At 40.3% G+C, this 19,571-nt stretch overlaps 1 protein-coding gene across 1 annotated transcript in view; it reads right to left on the reverse strand.

Annotated features, from left to right (window-relative positions):
• The window catches only part of ACAA2 (acetyl-CoA acyltransferase 2), a 49,722-nt gene that overhangs the window by 18,189 nt on the left and 11,962 nt on the right, over positions 1 to 19,571 (reverse strand). The window contains exons 3-7 of the mRNA XM_002927779.4: positions 9,509 to 9,637; positions 7,879 to 7,995; positions 5,918 to 6,065; positions 3,319 to 3,494; positions 2,632 to 2,761 (exon numbers count right to left, since the gene is read on the reverse strand). Of these exons, the coding sequence (XP_002927825.1) occupies positions 2,632 to 2,761; positions 3,319 to 3,494; positions 5,918 to 6,065; positions 7,879 to 7,995; positions 9,509 to 9,637 (700 nt within the window). The remainder of the gene's footprint in view (positions 1 to 2,631; positions 2,762 to 3,318; positions 3,495 to 5,917; positions 6,066 to 7,878; positions 7,996 to 9,508; positions 9,638 to 19,571) is intronic.

A 19,571-nucleotide genomic window follows, 5' to 3' on the forward strand; every position in this document is an offset into this window, starting at 1 on the left:
TTTTTTGGGCTATGAGCTTCTCATCAGAAGTGCTTTGAACTGGTTCTTAACCTTCTTTTTAACCCCTGGAGTCCTTTCTACAAGTAAAGCCCAATAAAAGATAAAACCAGAGCTGCTACAGCTGCAAAGGTTCAAAGCTTCCCCCCACCGCTGCCGCCACCGAGGATTTCCAGGGAGCGCTGTCCTTCCATACGTGTCCTTCCTGGGAGCCATTACTAGTCTCAAGTCCTGGCTTTCCCCCGTTTTCTGGGTCAGCAGCTACTCTTGCAAGGTTAAGGACTGCTTAATGTTGGATAACTATAAACCGAGGACACTATTCTTAGAAATCGGACTGATGAATCAATCCCCACTCTCAATAACCACTCTCCCTTATTTATTCATTTGGGGCACTCCATGTAGTTACCTGTTTAATCCCATACAACAACTGACAGACAGCTGTCTGGTTGAAGGGACATCTGACACTGGGACATTTGGCATTTATGGCTCTGTTCAAGCCCTGAGGAAAAAAGCAATCCCTCCACAATGGTATTCATTGTACTATAGGGCCAACATCCAGACCCTGGAAGAGAAGGAAGGAAAACTACATTTTCTTCACTATGTTAATGTATCAGAACCTATTCAATGAGGTTAAACTGAAAAAGAACCAAAAATAACTACCTACCTATATCAGATAAATTTGATTAATCATCAAAACGATGCAGGTACACTTAAAAAAACCCCATACTCCCCAGGCTCCACCCTAGAACTACTGAAACAAAATCTTTTGGGGTGGGGTTATGGGTAGATTTTGATGATCATTTGGGGTCTGAGAAATCACTATTCCAGACACTGAGGTGAGAAATGCCATACATCAATATACAGAGGTTTAATTTTAAGCTAACTTCCATCTCTAAAACAAAAGCAGTGTTTTGCTGATAGTAGCTAAAAGCTAGTAAGCTTTTAAGCCTGAAACACAGAAAAAATTCACTTTTAATGGATGGTTATATAGCTTGTAGTTTTGGTTAAAGTAATTTGAAACACAGTGAAGGCGACAAAATATGGACATGCTGGCAAATATGGCTGGGTATAAACTTAGTCCCAAATGAGCACAAGTGGTATTACTTGAGAACCTTGAGGTGAACACTGAAGGATCTCTGAGAACTCAGCTCAGCAACAGGTTATCTCCCATTTACCTTGGGACCTACTTTCAAACCCAATTAGTTAGCTGGAAAAGGCCTACCTAAGCTCATAGAAAAATCTCTGGACCCACCAAGAATCTGAATCTAGCTGTAGGGTAGGCTTTTCTTCGGGGTATGAGGGCACAGGCGGGATATGACAGAGCCTCCAGGCACTAATATTTTTGTAAGTGAGGCTCTTCATCGATTCTGTTTCCTGGACAATGATGACAAAAATTATTAAAATTCAGTGTCATCTGAGGTTCCTAGGAGTGCATCCAGCAAAAAGGTCTTTGTTCTCCTTCTAATTCATATTTTCAAACCAAGAAAGAGTATACCACTGGCCCCTGAACAACGCAAGTTTGAACTGAGCAGGTCCACTTACATGCAGATTTTCTTGAGAAATACAGTGCAACTCTATAAATGTATTTTCTTACAGTTTTTTTTTCTTTAAGATTTATTTATTTGTCAGAGAGAGAGACAGCGCACAAGCAGGGGGAACAGCGGGCAGAGGGAGAAACAGGCTCCCTGTTGAGCAAGGACCCCAACATAGGACTTGAACCCAGGACCCCAGGATCAAGACCTGAGCTGAAGGCAGATGCTCAACCGACTGAGCCACCCAGGCGCCCCTTCTTACAGCTTTCTTAATAACATTTCCTTTTCTCTAATTTACCGTAAGAATACAGTGTATACTGCATATAACATACAAAATACATGTTAAAAGCTTATGTTATGGGTAAGGCTTCTGGGGAAGTAGGCTGTTAGGACTTACATTTTGGGGGAAGCAGCAGGTATACTTGGATTTCGACTGTGTGACAGCTGGCAACTCTACCCCCACACTGTTCAAGGGTCAACTATACACATTTGTAGGGAGTTCTCCTTCTCATATTTGCCAGTCAGTATACACTATAATTCATTTTCCTATTAAGCTACAGCTGTGCCAGGTGGTTGTGACTTCGACTTCTGAGACAACACGGTGAGAAGAGCACTTGAATTAAAGAGGCCCGGTTCCCATTCTGGCTCCATCACTTACCAATCTGGAACTTGATAAGACAACCTCCCCAAGCCTTCATTTCCTCCCTCATAAAGGGGTTGTGGGAAGAGGAAATGAGACACACCAGCGACTGCATGCAGAACTCCCAGCATTCAGTCATCTCCGATTGGCCCTGGGATTTCTCCTTGCCTATTCTCTCATCTGGTCAGCACCTTGTAACTCTTCTCTGTTACACACTGGGGGCCAGTTTTAAATATCTCAAATGGACACTGAGACATGATTACTGCCCACGAGCAGCTTACACAGTCTTGGGTTTTCCTATTGTGCCCAGCAAAGGTATTCATAAAGATGAGTCGTGTAAGTGATTACTAATCTCCTTTTCTCCATAAGTGACCTTGATTTGGCTACTGTTTCAGGTATCTGAATGCCAAAGACTTCTCTCCAGAAACATAACACAACCAGTTTGTGTCACTACAAACTTACCAATACCCATGATAGAGGGATCACATCCAGACACAAAATAGCCCACAATCCTTGCCAGTGGTGTGAAGTTGTGTTTTTTAACAGCTTCTTCACTAGCAATGATAACCACTCCAGCACCATCAGATACCCCCTTGGAAACAAAAACAGAAAATTAATTAGAGGGCAAAAGGACCCAGTTCATCAAGGACTGAACTAATGGAGCAGTGTCAGGACTGCGGCGACAGGAAGCACCAGCACCAGTCTGGGTGATAACCAGTGCTGGCAGGACTCTGGGGGATCAGATGTTGTTCTAGGCACAGAACCCACCCTCACCAAGGGAACACAGGAAACCATGTCCAGGAAAAGCATATGTCCAGATATGGGGAGATGTAAGAAAGCTGAGGAGTTGCAGACATCAGACAAAACAAACCAGCACACCAACCCATGAAAACTGAAATCATAACCAAGCAGATTTCCTTCTAGATTCTTTGTAATACTGTGAAAAGACTACGAAACTAGAAGAGTATTATATGAGAGTTGGAATATTTTGTTTGGGACTATGAAAACCCCAATGAACAGAATATGAACACTGCCAGTTTAAGCTACAGAGCTGAAGATTAGCATGGGAAGTGTCCAAAAGGTACCCCACGACTAACTTTGCACTGAGCGCATCAGCACGAGTCCAAAATGATCTGTGGCGCCACCTACCGAGGCGTTCCCTGCAGTCACGGTTCCTTCTTTCTTGAACACTGGGGGCAGTTTATGTAACTGCTCCAGGGTCGTCTGGGGCCGGGCATGCTCGTCCACCTGCATTGTCTGTTTCCCCTTCTTCGTCTTCACCTCAATTGGTGCCATCTCGTTATTAAAGTAGCCAGCATCATTAGCTGAAATAGGAGGACCATCGTAAGAATGGGGGAAAAAGAAGATACAAGAAATGAAATCAAACACATCCTTCAATTTAATTTCTGCTCTACCCTTTCCTCACAGCCTACTTTAATATAAGCCTTTGTTCCATGTACAACTTACGTTGCCTCTTGGAGAATTTAATACACTGCCACGAACCTATGCAAATGCATTCTGCATCTTTTTAAAATTATAATTTTGATCTTTTTTACTACAATTTTTTTTTTACAAGGTATTGCTGGACTATTAGCAGTCCTTGTCTGTTAGTTACAGATTTAATAGCACTAAATAACTTTAATGTCTCATTTAAACTTCTCTGGGTGAGATAAGAAGTAATTTAAACATTACCAAGTTGTACAATAATAACGTACACTTAAAATTTTGTTAAGGGGTAGAGTTTATGTTAAATGTCTACCACAGTAAGAAAAAAGAAGTTGTCTCTAAAAGAATTACCGATCTAGGTCACCAAGTAATCTATGACTGAAATTTAATGACAAACCGAAGACATTTAAAGCAAACCGAAGAAATTCTATGAATGATTACGGACATAGTTCTAAGTGAAACAGCTGACCTACCTCCACCTCCACTGACTAGAATGGACTACAGTAACCTACCACTTCAAAAACAGGATACGCCGGGAGTGAGACCACCTTACTCCTGATATCCCTTTACAGCAGGCTACACACTTCCCTTATTTGGTTTTCACAACAACTCTTAGGGGGAAAGGGGAGACAAATCTTTTTTATTTCTATTGTACAGATGCCCAGTGAATAAATGACTTGACTGAGGTCAGATAACTTGCATGCGGCCAAGGTACAAAGAGAACTGATGCCTCCTGGCCTCTGGACCAGCACCCTCCCACTTTAAACGTGTAACTGAAAAACACAGAGGATGAGCTGGCTGGCATCAGCTCCATCCCACTTCTCCCTCTGAAATTCTAAGATGGACTTTATTCTCACTATGCCAAGTATTTAACACCCCTAAAGAAGCGTTATTGCTCATTTATAATAGTTTAATTTAAAAAATCTTTTTCAGGGCGCCTCGGTGGCTCAGTCGGTTGGGTATCTGCCTTCAGCTCCGGTCACTGGGATCAAGTCCCATATCAGGCTCTGTGCTCGGTGGGGAGCCTGCTTCTCCATCTCCCTCTGCCCCTCCTCCCTGCTCGTGCTCTCTCTCAAATAAATTAATTAATTTAAAATCCTTAAAAAATAAATAAATAAAAATTAAAAAATAAAAAATCTTTTTCAGGAGACTAACAAATGTCTTCAACTCACCACACTGTCATGTTGCCCACTTTGGACTGGTCTGACAGTAGTGGGGAGTGTCACCCCAAGGGCACTGGAGCTCTGGCTATGGACAGTTCTGAGTCTTCGAGTCAGGGTGCAATGATTCTCAATTAGGAATGGGAGGAGGAAGGCACAAAAGAATACCCAGTGGGTCCTTTCCAAACACAGCATCCCTTCCTTGTGAACAGACATGCCGCACAGAGAACACCCTCTCTGTCCCAGCAGCCCCATGAGCCGTCGTCTCTCACAGCGTATCAGAGCCCTCAGAGTAGAGTGTTCTACTGACATCAGAAGCAGCAGGACAAAATTCAAGTGGCCAGATAACGGTCAATTAACAACGCCACTTTTTAAGTAGCATTACTATATTTCAAAAGAGAAATTTCTGGTTAATTTTGCAATCATTAAGAGAATATCTACTCATCTAAAAACAAAGGAATGACGAAAAAAATGTGATTTTTCAAAAGATATAATTTTAAACAAATATTATATGACCATTATAATCTGAAAATGACAAAAATCTTCTCTATTTTTTAGACCGAGGTATAACTGACATACATTGTATTAGTTTCAGGTACACAACATAATGATTTGATATTTGTGTATATGGGATTACAAAATGATCACCACTTAAGTCTTGTAACATTTGTCTCCACACATAGCTGCACAAATTTTTTTTCTTGTGATGAGAACTTATAAGATCTACTCTACTGTGACTTCAAATATGTGCTACAGTGTTATTAACTATGGTCACCATGCTGTACATTACATCCCCGGGACTTATTTTAAAACCTTTATTTTAGGACTTACTTTATTTTATAAACTTTGACTCCCTCCACCCATTTCACCCACTCCCCTCCCTAGTTTTCTTCTGTAGGTATTTCTTTTTTTTTTTTTAAAGATTTTATTTATTTATTCGACAGAGATAGAGACAGCCAGCGAGAGAGGGAACACAAGCAGGGGGAGTGGGAGAGGAAGAAGCAGGCTCATAGCGGAGGAGCCTGATGTGGGGCTCGATCCCATAACGCCGGGATCACGCCCTGAGCCGAAGGCAGACGCTTAACTGCTGTGCCACCCAGGCGCCCCTTCTGTAGGTATTTCTAACATCCAATCTCACTGACCAGCTTTCCACCTTTGCTGTGACTGGAGGGCATACTTGTCACAGTCTTCTCTGCTTATATTATGTTTTGCAGCAAGATTCTCTGCAGTGATTCCCATGGGGAGTCGGATATGCTCATCTGTTAATCCTGACCACAAAGCATCTTCCATCTATTAAAAGACATGAATAATAAAGTGATTCGTTAAAGCATATCTTCTGATGTGGTCCATATATACAATGGAATATTACTCAGCCATCAGAAAGAACGATTACCCATTTGCAGCAACATGGACAGGACTGGAGGAGATTATGCTAAGTGAAATAAGTCAAAGCAGAGAAAGACAATTACATGGTTTCACTCATTTATGGAACATAAGAAATAGCAGGAAGATCGGTAGGAAAAGGAAGGGAAGAATGAAGGGGGGTAAACAGAAGGGGGAATGAACCATGAGAGACTATGGACTCTGGGAAACAAACTGAGGGCTTCAGAGGGGAAGGGGGTGGGGGAATGGGATAGACCGGTGATGGGTAGTAAGGAGGGCACGTATTGCATGGAGCACTGGGTGTTATACGCAAATAATGAATCATGGAACACTACATCAAAAACTAAGGGTGTACTGTATGGTGACTAACATAACATAATAAATTATTATTAAAAAATAAAATAAAATAAAGCATATCTTCTGAAAGTAATATGCCGTAGTATCTTTACATTTAAATAATTAATAGTTCCAATCAATGAAAGTAAAATTAGATTTTCTGATAGCATTTACTATTACTACTATTCACATTTGGTTCTGGGACATTTTTAAAAACACCCAATGCCATAAGCAAATGCACACATTCTCCTCTCTATCTGTAGGGTTCTAAAGAGAGACGACAGTGCTAAATGTGCAGGGAGAGGACACAGGAAGTTATCCTACAATCAGAAACGAAACCCCGAAAGCTACATTTTGTAAGAAACCAAACGCCAGGTCCTCATGCGATGTTTCCCTGTAGCCACCTCTGTGAACCACCGTTGTGCAGGAAGAGCGTGCCTGAGCTCCTTCAGGGATAGGAACAGCTGGTTCCGTCAGCTACTGTGAGGTGGAAGAGAAGCCAGCACGGGCTCCTTGAGGAACAGAAAAGTTGTTACTTACTATCCAGTGAGTGAGTCTTGGTAAGTGTGCCCCTTGCGTGTCTTCTCCACTGTCTCCTCACCTTTGAGTCACTGACCTGTCTTTTCCAAGGTGTTCTCATATATACTTGGTGTCCAAAATACTATCTCGTATTTTCTAAGTCTTATTCTTTCCAAATTTCAAAAAGGCTAGGGGACGAACTGGGTGAACAGCGTAAACCAGTCATTGCCTGTTGGAAAATGCTAACAGACAATGTCATTAGCCCTTTCACATGGGAGGGACAGCACACTAGCGTTCTATTATCAGTACCGTCATTCCCTTGCCGTAGCTCTCAAAGATGTCAAGATCAGTTTTCATCTGACTGATTTAGGACAATATCGTCTGTATTCAAAGAGAATGTTTTTTAAAAAAATTTAAAAACAAAAAAAAATACCCCAAAAGATGAGAACATTTTCTGTGATGAAGAAAGTATCTATTTAATGGAGATTGCTCCAGCAATAAAACTTCCATAAATCATGGTAAAGATTTAATTACCTGGTTTACCATTTATTTAGTAGAGAAATTAATTACTTCAACCTCTGCCTATCTTTTTGATCTGCCTCTTCCCTTCCTCTGTCTCCCCACGTATTAATTCCATGACCAGAGGCGTGCTGAGATAAAGTCTATGTGGATTTTAAAATATGGGTTAAAATGTTAAAACTAAAAACCAAACTGGGGTTTTGAAATATCTTACAAATTTCAAATCATTCATATCTTGTCAATCCCCTGTTAATGAAATTGGTTTGTTTTCTCTCTCCCAAAATGGTGTTATTGCAATTATTAGCATAATAGCACAACAATTTTTAAACATTTAAATGGCTCCAACCTTGAGATCTGATCCAAACTTGGTTCCAAAACGTATGTTTCTGACACAGTAGGGAGACTGGCTCATGCTTTCAGTTCCTCCGCACAAGACAACTTCAGCATCTTTAACACAAATCTCCTGTTTGAAAACAAATGAGCAACAACGACCAAAAACCTTTTATTGTGACAGAGGTACATATTAAGCAGTAAACTAATGGTAAATTTAGAGATTTACAGTCTCAAAAGGAAACACCTGTCAAGTGATTGTAAAGCAAACGCCACAGCATCCATTCCCAAGATACAAGGGGACAAAAACCTAACAGACTTCAATCGTGTGCACAAAAGTGACAAATTCTACCTACGTTTTGGCAAGGAATGATAATTCTTACCCTCAATATAAATCTTGAAAATCAGCAAGAGGTATTAATGCTTGGCATAATATATAGATTGTTAGCTGATGATAAAGAATAAATCCTTTAAAAAGACAGAAGTAGAATTTATCCCATTAATGGAGGAGTCTGAAGCAGACCACAGACTTCCAAGAACTGGGTTAACTGAGGAGGTTCATAAAAAGAGACCCATTTCATCCTTCTAACGCTTTCCACTATTTGCATTTCTCAGAAAAGCAGCAAGTAACAAGCCTCCAGAGCCCAGTGTTCACAGTGACTGCTAGGAAAATCAGGACCACTGTTTCAGATATATCATTGTAGAAATAAATTAACATGAAAATGATTTATTCATTACCATATGTCCATGTCCTTCATTCTGTAAAAAAAAAATGAAGACCTGGACAAATAAAATTGGGATTTCACTATATCCCTTTTCCCTGTACTCAAGGAAACAAATGTATTTGCCCAAGTATCCATCCCTTAAAAAGGAATACATTTCTTATCATCCCCTAAATCCTCCAACTCTCTTCCTAGCCTTATAGTCTTTATTCAGTGTTCCACACTGCCACACAGGGAACTCTCACAGACCTGGGTTCAAGTTCTGCCTCTATGACTTAGTAACCTTACTGATCCATTTCCTTGCCTGTTAAATGGGAATAGCGATAGTTCTTGCCTCACTGGATGGTTGTGAAGATTAAGTGAGATACTGAATGTAAATCTAGCATAGGTCAGGTACATAGGAAGCACTCGATAAAAATGACAGTCATTATTAACTTCAAAAAAAACTGTGATAAAATATACGTAACTTAAAATTTACCATTGTAACCAATTTTAAGTGTACAGTTCATTAAATACATTCACATTGTTGTGTGACCATCCACCACTCATCTCCAGACATCTTCTCGGCTTTGCAAGCTGAAGCTCGGTACCCATTAAACACGAACTCCTCATTCTCTCCTCCCCCAGCCCCAGCAACCGCCATCCTACTTTCTGTCTCCATGAATCTGACTACTCGTGTAAGTGAAATCGTATAGTACTTGTCCTTCTGTGACTCACTTATTCCATTTAACATGTCCTCAAAGATCTGTGAATAGCTTTTAAGAAACTACTTTCTTCCTGTGAATACTTTTCCAAGAAAAATCAAATACTGACCGTTTCTAATAAAGCACTATAGAACAAAAACCTACAGTGTTTTATTGAAGTGGGGGCATTTCCTCCCACAGCTTTTAACATATTTTCAGAGCAGTAAAACGTTGCCCATACCTGACATCCACTCACAATGGACTGGAAACCAGAGCCGCAAAGTCTGTTAACAGTGAGAGCTGGGATCTCTTTTGGGACTCCCACACGCAAACCAACATGCCGGGCCAAATAGGCAGCATCTGAGGAACTCTGGAATGGAGGGGGGAAGAAAAAGAGTGTCCTCTATAAATCTTAGCAATAAGGAGAAGGACAAAACACAGGGAAATTTTGGCAATCTATTAAAAGTGATAAACTATATGGCTCTAAGGTAGGACACAATGCATATAGGCACAGCATATATTTTATGTAATACATACATTTATCATTTGAATAAAAACTATAATTTGGTTAGTTGGTTTTTAAACATCCAAAGTTCGAGAAAATCCTTATATTAAGTCTTCAATACAAGACAGAAATGTATAACAACGAGAACTGTTTAAAAATAGAATGGGCTATCTTAAAATAGTACGTTCCTTAACAGAGAAAGTATCCAAGGCTGAAGTTCTCAACCTTGGCTGCACACTGAAATAACCAGGAAAGCTTGATGAACATACGAATGCTTGAGTCTAACCAAACCAATTAAACCAGAAAGGAGCAGGCAAGGCATGGGTATCAGCAGACACTTTTAAAAGCACCCGAAGGACTATAATATGAAACTGAGGCTGCAACCTGTTGACCTAGGGAGGGGAGAGATAAACAAGGACCCCAGTTCAAAAGTAACACCGCTGGCCCTGCTTTGGGTTCTAAGAATAGCGGTGATGGCGGGTAGCCTGCTACAGACTTACCAGGTGGGTACTTCAGGTTTCTGGTGAAATCTGCACATCGGTGTTTTTCTATCTGTTTCCTACCCTATAACCCCAGCCTGTGCACTTGTTCTGTGATTTTGCTGTTTATTTTTATCTTTTTTAGAAGATTTTTATTTAGAGAGAGCGAGCACAGAGGGAAGAGACCTCCTGCTGAGCAGGAAGCCTGATGTGGGACTCAATCCCAGGATGCTGGCATCATGACCTGGGCCTAAGGCAGACGCTTAATTGACTGAGCCACCCCGGTGCCCATGGTCTCCTGTTTAATAGCACACAAATACTACTACCGGGTAACCAGAACCAGGTGTGAATGCGTTGAGATTCTTACTGCGTTTAGGATGAGAGGAAAACTGTGCAAGAACACATATAAAAGATACAGTGGCATAGAATAAATGGAGAGCTGGAAGTGGACTCCCAAGGGCTGACAGACTTGGTACGTGTGAGTGTAAATGTGCGATAAGCTTCTCATCCAGGCATGGATGCAGTGTTCTTAGCCTTAGTGGAAAAACTTGGTTTAGTGGTTTCAGCCTAATGTGGCAAATAGATCCTAAAGGATAAAGCAGTGTATTGACAGCTATAAACAGAGCAGTGCTAGGTTCTGTCTGTCTATATAAATAGTGAAACGGGCTTTGCCACAGAGGTTTAAACTACCTGGTTGTCCCATATATTAACACAAACTGGGACTTGAATACACAGTTGTATTTTATGTTTTATGGTCTCCCAGCCTTTCCAGCCCCTGCACTTTCGGACAAATCGTTGTCCTCGTTTGAAGTTTTTGTTGTTGGGTTTTTGTGTTTGTTTTTGTGGGTATTTGCCTCATTCCATCTCTGAGCTTTGCAGGAAGACAGGTGTGATTCAAAACTTATGTTCTAAGGTGTTTCTTGTTGAGGAGTCCCTCAACAAGAGGGAGTCTTGTTGAGGAGTTCTAAGGTGTTTCTTGTTGAGGTTTGCAGGAGTTAAGTCATGCTTCTCCACTAAGGGGGGAATGGGGGTGGTGGTAACCCATAAGACAAGCCATAGTTAAGTTGCTAGAAGAATTTTATTGGAAATGTTAGCTTTGAGTTTTGTTGCTCTAGTTCCTAAAATAACTTGGAGGTGCTCCTCATTGGTCCATCTGATGTGATAAACAGAGGCAGAAGAAAAAATTAAATTTCCTTACTACTTACAGCCCACTGACAAGTCCTTGAAACAAAGTGACATTCCTCTAGGAACTCAGCTGCCTCAATGTTAACAGTTTCCCAAGGGCAAAAGGCAATCCTAGCCCGACCCTCAGGATCCTGTTAAGTCTACTTTAACATATAAAAAATTCCTTTGGGAACCTCCTTTATCTCTAACCCCCAAAATACATGTTGGCAATCATCCCCCAAGCATATGACCCACTGACAGACATCTGAAGGGTCTCATGACTGAGGTTTTATTAGACAGTAATAAATGACCTTTTACCAACGATAGCTAGCTCCCTCAAGGACCTGGTAACCCTGCTTGCAAATTCCCTAGAATAACTCCCTCACAATTTCCAAGTATGTAATAGGCCACTCTTCATGACCCCAGTGCAGCTCCTTCTGCCCACAAGTCCCATCCCCGTGCTTTAATCAAACCACCTTTTTGCATGAAAGACGTCTCAAGAATTCTTTCTTGGCCATTGGCTTCGAACCCTAACATCTTTCCTACATCACATCTACTGCTTTGATTCCTTGGATCTCACCCCTTGCACTTTAAGAAAAAACAAGTAAATGTTGCAGAGGTCTCTGTATTTGGCAATTGCCCTTTTGTAAGAAGCACTTTTCCTACGATCTCAGGGCTGTAAGATCAGGCTCAGGGCTAGGCCGCACCGGGAGTCTGCTTGAGATTCTTTCAGCATCTGCCCCACCCCCCACCCCAGGCATGTGCGTGCCGGTGAGCTGGCTTGCTCACTCTCTCTCAAAATAAATACATAAAATCTTTTAAAAAGATTGTTGGTCAGGAGATATTCTTTTGCCAGGGTTTTCTGTTTTGGAGACACTTCAAATAGTCTCTAATGTCCAGACCGGTAAAATAGGTGTTTCATAAAATCAAGCAGTAGCCTGAGGTAATAGAATATTAGCCAGGAGTCAGGGGGTCTGGACTGGCATCTAATCTAGACTCTTCATTCACTAGCAGTGTGAATTTTGGCTTACCTCAAATTGCTCCTCTGGGAAGTTATCTGCAAATGGATTCACAAGTGCCTCATTTGTAAATAAAAGGAGTGGAGTAGTTATGACTGAGTTGTTAAATTCTAGCCCAACTGACTGAATAAAGGTAGTTTCTGGAGATCTTATGACAGAATACACACTTAGCTGTATGTAAATTCTGAATGTGGTCCTACCTGATACATATAAACCAGATGTCTTCTACTTTGGCCACTGTATTCCAGAAAGTAACATTTTTTTTTTTTTTTGGTTACATATTCTCTAAGTGCTCCCAGGAAATGACTTTACGTCCCTTTTAACACCAAGATTTGTGGGAGGAGCTCAGTACAGGAAGAAGAATACTGAACTAGAAGTCAGGGGATCCCCATCCTAGCCCAGGACTGTTACAGACTACCCGCCTCAGCTCTGAAACTTCTCTGGAGGTTTCCTCATGTGTTAAGAGAGGCCTGGAGTTCTACAAAATCTCTAGGGTTTCTTCTGGCTTTTTAACATTCCATAAATCTTAGTCAGAACTGACCTTCTTAAAAAAGTTCCTATTCTTGTTTTATTTTTCAATTGAGGCATAACTGACATATAACATACTAGTTTCAAGTGTACAACATAATGATTCGACATTTGTATATATTGCAAATTATCACCACAATAAGTCTAGTTAACATCTGTCATCATATATACGATGAGGGAGCCAAAGGCTGGCTGAAGACAAAGCACAAGCTGACTGCAACCTCCCCCTACACCCCCGCCTTGGGTGGGACAAGGGTGACATCCTTCCAGGAGTCTCCCAACTATATATTAATGTTAATACCTTGCCAGAGGGAAAAACCACCTTAACCTGACACTGGCAAGGCCTCTGGTATCTAGTAGGTTATCTGGTAGGTCAGTCCTCTTAACATATGAAAACCCTTTTGAAACCTCCTTTTTCCTTCTCTTATGTAATCACCATTTCTCAAGACCCGGGTGCAACAGGGTGCAACAGCTCTTTCTGCCCACGGGGACACCCCATGCTTTAATAAAACCACCATTTTGCGCCAAAGACATCTCAAGAATTCTTTCTTGGTCGTCGGCTCCAGACCCCACCCCACTGAACCTCACCTATATTCCAAAACCACATCATATAGTTACCAAAAATTTTTTTCTTGTGAGGAGGACTGATGTGAGGCTAGGAGTGAATGGTCAAGAAAAGAATTCTTGAGACGTTTTATTAAGGCACAGGGACAGAACCTGTAGGTAGAAAGAGCTGCACTGGGATTGTGAGGAGTGACTGATTATACTTTTTAGTTAGTGGGTGTTAGAGCGTTAAGTCTCTAAGGAATTTGGAAGCAGGGCTTCCAGAACCTTGAGGGGCCAGTGGCCATTCAGATGAGGTTCTTTACTACCGTCTGGTAAAACAGGAGTCTTGAGACTTTTCAGATGTATGTAAGTGGGCCACATGTTTGAAAGGTGATTGCTAACATGTATCTTGGGTGGAGGTGTTTATGGTTCTCAGAGAAAGTAACAGGAACAAGAACAAAGTTCAGTGGTAAAGCACTACGGAAGTCCTTGAGGGAGCTGGAAGAGTGTTACAGTCTGTACGCCTCAGGAATTCTGCCTGGAGACCAGAGCAGCTGCAAAATCCAGCCTTTGTTCCTTTTTCTCCCATCAAAGACTTTTAGTATTTACTTACTTAGCAACTTTCAAATGTATGGCAAAGTATTATTAACTATAGTCATCATGCTGTTCATTATAGCCCCGAAACTTATTTATTTATAACTGGAAGTTTATACCTTTTTGACCTCCGTAACGCATTTAATTATTCCTTGTAATAAAGCTATTTCCATATATTAAAACTGCTTAGGACAGAATACATTAGTACCTTTAACACTTCCCAAAACATAAATGTAAGTTCAAAATACAGTTGATTCTCATTATTCATAGATTCCATACTTGCGAATTCACCTACTTATTAAAAATTTATTTGTAACCCCAAACTCAATACCCGCAGCACTTCTGTGGTTATTTCCAGATATGTGCAGGGTGGAGGAAAATTGAGAAATTTTAGTCGCCTAATATAATACACACTTTCCTAGCTGAGGATGAGCAAGGGGACACTGAGCCTTCTTGTTTTAGTTCTCATGCTATGAACAAATGTCCTTTCTGGGCACCTGAGTGGCTCAGTCGGGTTCAGTGTCTGCCTTCAGCTCAGGTCATGATCCTAGAGTCCTGGGATCGAGCCCCATGTGTGAGCTCCCTGCTCAGCGGGGAGTTTGCTTCTCCCTCTGGCCCTCACTCCTACTCGTGCTCTCTCCCTCTCTCAAATAAATAAGTAAATACATACATACATACATAAAGTCTTTTAAAAAAACAAACAAAAGCAAAAACAAATGTCCTGAAATCTATTTATTGCAATGTTTTTTGCCTTTTTGTGCTTTTTGTTGGTGAAAATCACCCCAGGCACAACGCTGAAGGGCTGCCTAGTGTCCCTAAGTGGAAGAAGGCAGTGATGTGCGCTGGGGAGAAAATATGTGTTAGAGAAACTTCAGTCAGGTATTAGTTACAGTGCAGTTGGTCGAGAGTTTAATGTTCATGAACTGATAACATATATTAATATGTGGTCATCATATCAACTGAATAAAAAACAAAGATGGTATGATCATCTCAACTGACACAGAAAAAGCATCCAATGCCCTTTCATATGAAAACACTTAATAAACTAAAAATAGAAGGGAATTTCTCCCAACTGATAAAGGATATCTATAAAAAAGTCCACATCTAACATCATATTTAATGGTAAAACACTGGCTGCTTTCCCCCATAACATCAGGAAGAAGACAAGGATACCTACTTTTTGTCACTTCTCTTCAACCCTGGAGATTCTAGACAGGGCAATGAAACAAGAAAAAGAAATAAAAGAAATCCAGATTGGAGAGAAAGAAGTAAAACTATCTCTACTCGCAGATGACACAATGTCACATATAAAAACTCTAAGGAATTAACTAAAAGATTATTAGAATACATGGGCTCAGCAATCATGGTACAAGATCAATATACAAAAATCAATTATATTTCTGTGCACTTGAAATGAATTATCTGAAGTGAAATAAGAAAACAATTCCATTTAAAACAGCATCAAAAAAAATAAAATACTTAGGAATCAATTTAACCAAAGTGTAAAATGTATATTCTAAAAACTATAAAATATTGAAAAAATTAAAGAGGATTCACACAAACGGAAAAATATCCCATGCTCATTAACACTGTTGAGATGGTGACACTCCTTCAATTGACCTACAGATTCAACAGACTCCCTCTCAGAATCCCATCTGACTTCTTTGTAGAAATTGACAGATTCAAAAATTCCTATCAAATTGCAAGAGACCCAGAGGAGCCAAAACAATGTTGAAAAAGAAGAACAAAGTAGGACTCACATTTCCTGATTCTAAAACTTACTACAAAGAACTGGTAATCAAGACAGTATGGAATGGACAGAAAAAGGATAGGCATACAGATCAAAGGAACAGAACTGAAAATCAAAAAATCAAATCATGCATCTATGGTAAACTGATTTATTTTATTATCTATTTATATGGTGGGGGGGAGTGAGTGTAGGAGGGGGGGCAGAGGGAGAGAGACACGGGCAGACTCCATGTTGAGCACAGAGCCCAATGGGGCTGAATCCCACAACCCTGAAATCATACCTGAGCCAAAACCAAGAGTTGGTCACTCAACTGACTGCACCACCCAGGTGCCCCAATTTTATTTATTATTTTAATATCTTTTTTTAAAGATTTTTATTTATTTATTTGAGAGAGAGAGTAAGCATGAGCAGAGTAAGGGGCAGAGGGAGCAGCAGACTCCCCACTGGGCAGGGAGCCCCATGCGGCTCGATCCTGGGACTCTGGGATTATGACCTGAGCCAAAGGCAGATACTTAAGCGGCTGAGACACCCAGGTGCCCCTGGTTGCCCTATTTTATTATTTATTTTTTACCTTTCCATTTTGTAAACAGGGTTTTTATTGTATATAACTTTTTATGTGTGTTCCAGGATATTTCGTGTTAATTTTCTAAGTGAAGGAAGACAGTGTACTATTTTTTCAATGCAAACCTAAAATTATTTTTTAATTATATTTGAATTTAGTTGACGCACAATGTTACATTAGTTTCAGGTGTAGAACACGGTGTTTTCTACATTCTGCTGTGCTCCCCACAAGTGTAGCTAGCTAGCATCTGTCACAATACAACACCATTACCATACCACTGACTCTAGTCCTTATGCTGTGCCTTTTATTCCCATCTTATTCATTCCATAACCGGAAGTTTCTAGCTCCCACCCTCCCTCACCCAATTTTGCCCATTCCCCTGTAGCAACCATCAGTTTGCTGTCTGTATTTATAGGTCTGATTATGCTTCTTTGTGTATCCATTTGTTTTTTTAGATTCCACATATGAGTGAAATCATATGGTATTTGTCTTTCTGAGTTTGATTTATTTCACTTGGCATAATACCCTCTAGGCCCATCCATGTTGTCTCAAATGGCATAATCTCATCTTTTTTTTATGTCTGCATAATATTCCACTGTATACGTATACTCATACAGACACACCCCACATCTTCCTTAGCCATTCATCATCTACTGATGGACACTTAGGCTGCTTACAGATCTTGGCTATTGTAAATAATCCTGCAGTAAACACAAGGGTGCATGTATCTTTTCGAATTAGTGTTTTCATGTTCTTTGGTTATATTACCCAGTAGTGGAATTACTGGATCATATGGTAGTTCTATTTTTAATTTTTTTAAACTCTATACTGTTTTCCACAGTGGCTGTACCAATTTACATTCCCACCAACAGTGTATGAGGGTTCCTTTTTCTCCACATCCTTGCCAACACTTGTTATTTCTTGTGTTTTTGATTTTAGCCATTCGGACAGGTATGAAGTGCTATCTTACTATGGTTTTCATCTACATTTCCTTGATGATTCATGATGTTGAACATCTTTTCATGCATCTGTTGGCCGTCAGTATGTCTTCTTTGGAGAAATGTCTCCTCAGGTCCTCTGCTCATTTTTTAATTGGATTATTTGATATTTTTGGTGTTTAGTTGTGTAAGTTCTTTATGTATTTTGGATATTAACCCCTTTTCAGATATATCATTTGCAAATATCTTCTCCCATTCAATAGGTTGTCTCTTTGTTTTGTTGATGGTTTCCTTCACTGTGCAAAAGCCTTTTATTCTGGGGGCGCCTGGGTGGCGCAGTTGTTAAGTGTCTGCCTTCGGCTCAGGGCATGATCCCAGCATTCTGGGATCGAGCCCCACATCAGGGTCCTCCGCTAGAAGCCTGCTTCTTCCTCTCCCACTCCCCCTGCTTGTGTTCCCTCTCTCGCTGGCTGTCTCTCTTGGTCAAATAAATAAATAAAATCTTTAAAAAAAAAAAAAGCCTTTTATTCTGATGTAATCCCAATATGTAACCTTCAAACACTGTNTAGGCATACAGATCAAAGGAACAGAACTGAAAATCAAAAAATCAAATCATGCATCTATGGTAAACTGATTTATTTTATTATCTATTTATATGGTGGGGGGGAGTGAGTGTAGGAGGGGGGGCAGAGGGAGAGAGACACGGGCAGACTCCATGTTGAGCACAGAGCCCAATGGGGCTGAATCCCACAACCCTGAAATCATACCTGAGCCAAAACCAAGAGTTGGTCACTCAACTGACTGCACCACCCAGGTGCCCCAATTTTATTTATTATTTTAATATCTTTTTTTAAAGATTTTTATTTATTTATTTGAGAGAGAGAGTAAGCATGAGCAGAGTAAGGGGCAGAGGGAGCAGCAGACTCCCCACTGGGCAGGGAGCCCCATGCGGCTCGATCCTGGGACTCTGGGATTATGACCTGAGCCAAAGGCAGATACTTAAGCGGCTGAGACACCCAGGTGCCCCTGGTTGCCCTATTTTATTATTTATTTTTTACCTTTCCATTTTGTAAACAGGGTTTTTATTGTATATAACTTTTTATGTGTGTTCCAGGATATTTCGTGTTAATTTTCTAAGTGAAGGAAGACAGTGTACTATTTTTTCAATGCAAACCTAAAATTATTTTTTAATTATATTTGAATTTAGTTGACGCACAATGTTACATTAGTTTCAGGTGTAGAACACGGTGTTTTCTACATTCTGCTGTGCTCCCCACAAGTGTAGCTAGCTAGCATCTGTCACAATACAACACCATTACCATACCACTGACTCTAGTCCTTATGCTGTGCCTTTTATTCCCATCTTATTCATTCCATAACCGGAAGTTTCTAGCTCCCACCCTCCCTCACCCAATTTTGCCCATTCCCCTGTAGCAACCATCAGTTTGCTGTCTGTATTTATAGGTCTGATTATGCTTCTTTGTGTATCCATTTGTTTTTTTAGATTCCACATATGAGTGAAATCATATGGTATTTGTCTTTCTGAGTTTGATTTATTTCACTTGGCATAATACCCTCTAGGCCCATCCATGTTGTCTCAAATGGCATAATCTCATCTTTTTTTTATGTCTGCATAATATTCCACTGTATACGTATACTCATACAGACACACCCCACATCTTCCTTAGCCATTCATCATCTACTGATGGACACTTAGGCTGCTTACAGATCTTGGCTATTGTAAATAATCCTGCAGTAAACACAAGGGTGCATGTATCTTTTCGAATTAGTGTTTTCATGTTCTTTGGTTATATTACCCAGTAGTGGAATTACTGGATCATATGGTAGTTCTATTTTTAATTTTTTTAAACTCTATACTGTTTTCCACAGTGGCTGTACCAATTTACATTCCCACCAACAGTGTATGAGGGTTCCTTTTTCTCCACATCCTTGCCAACACTTGTTATTTCTTGTGTTTTTGATTTTAGCCATTCGGACAGGTATGAAGTGCTATCTTACTATGGTTTTCATCTACATTTCCTTGATGATTCATGATGTTGAACATCTTTTCATGCATCTGTTGGCCGTCAGTATGTCTTCTTTGGAGAAATGTCTCCTCAGGTCCTCTGCTCATTTTTTAATTGGATTATTTGATATTTTTGGTGTTTAGTTGTGTAAGTTCTTTATGTATTTTGGATATTAACCCCTTTTCAGATATA

Source organism: Ailuropoda melanoleuca, chromosome 14 (genome assembly GCF_002007445.2).
Source record: "Ailuropoda melanoleuca isolate Jingjing chromosome 14, ASM200744v2, whole genome shotgun sequence".
Lineage (NCBI taxonomy): Eukaryota > Metazoa > Chordata > Mammalia > Carnivora > Ursidae > Ailuropoda > Ailuropoda melanoleuca.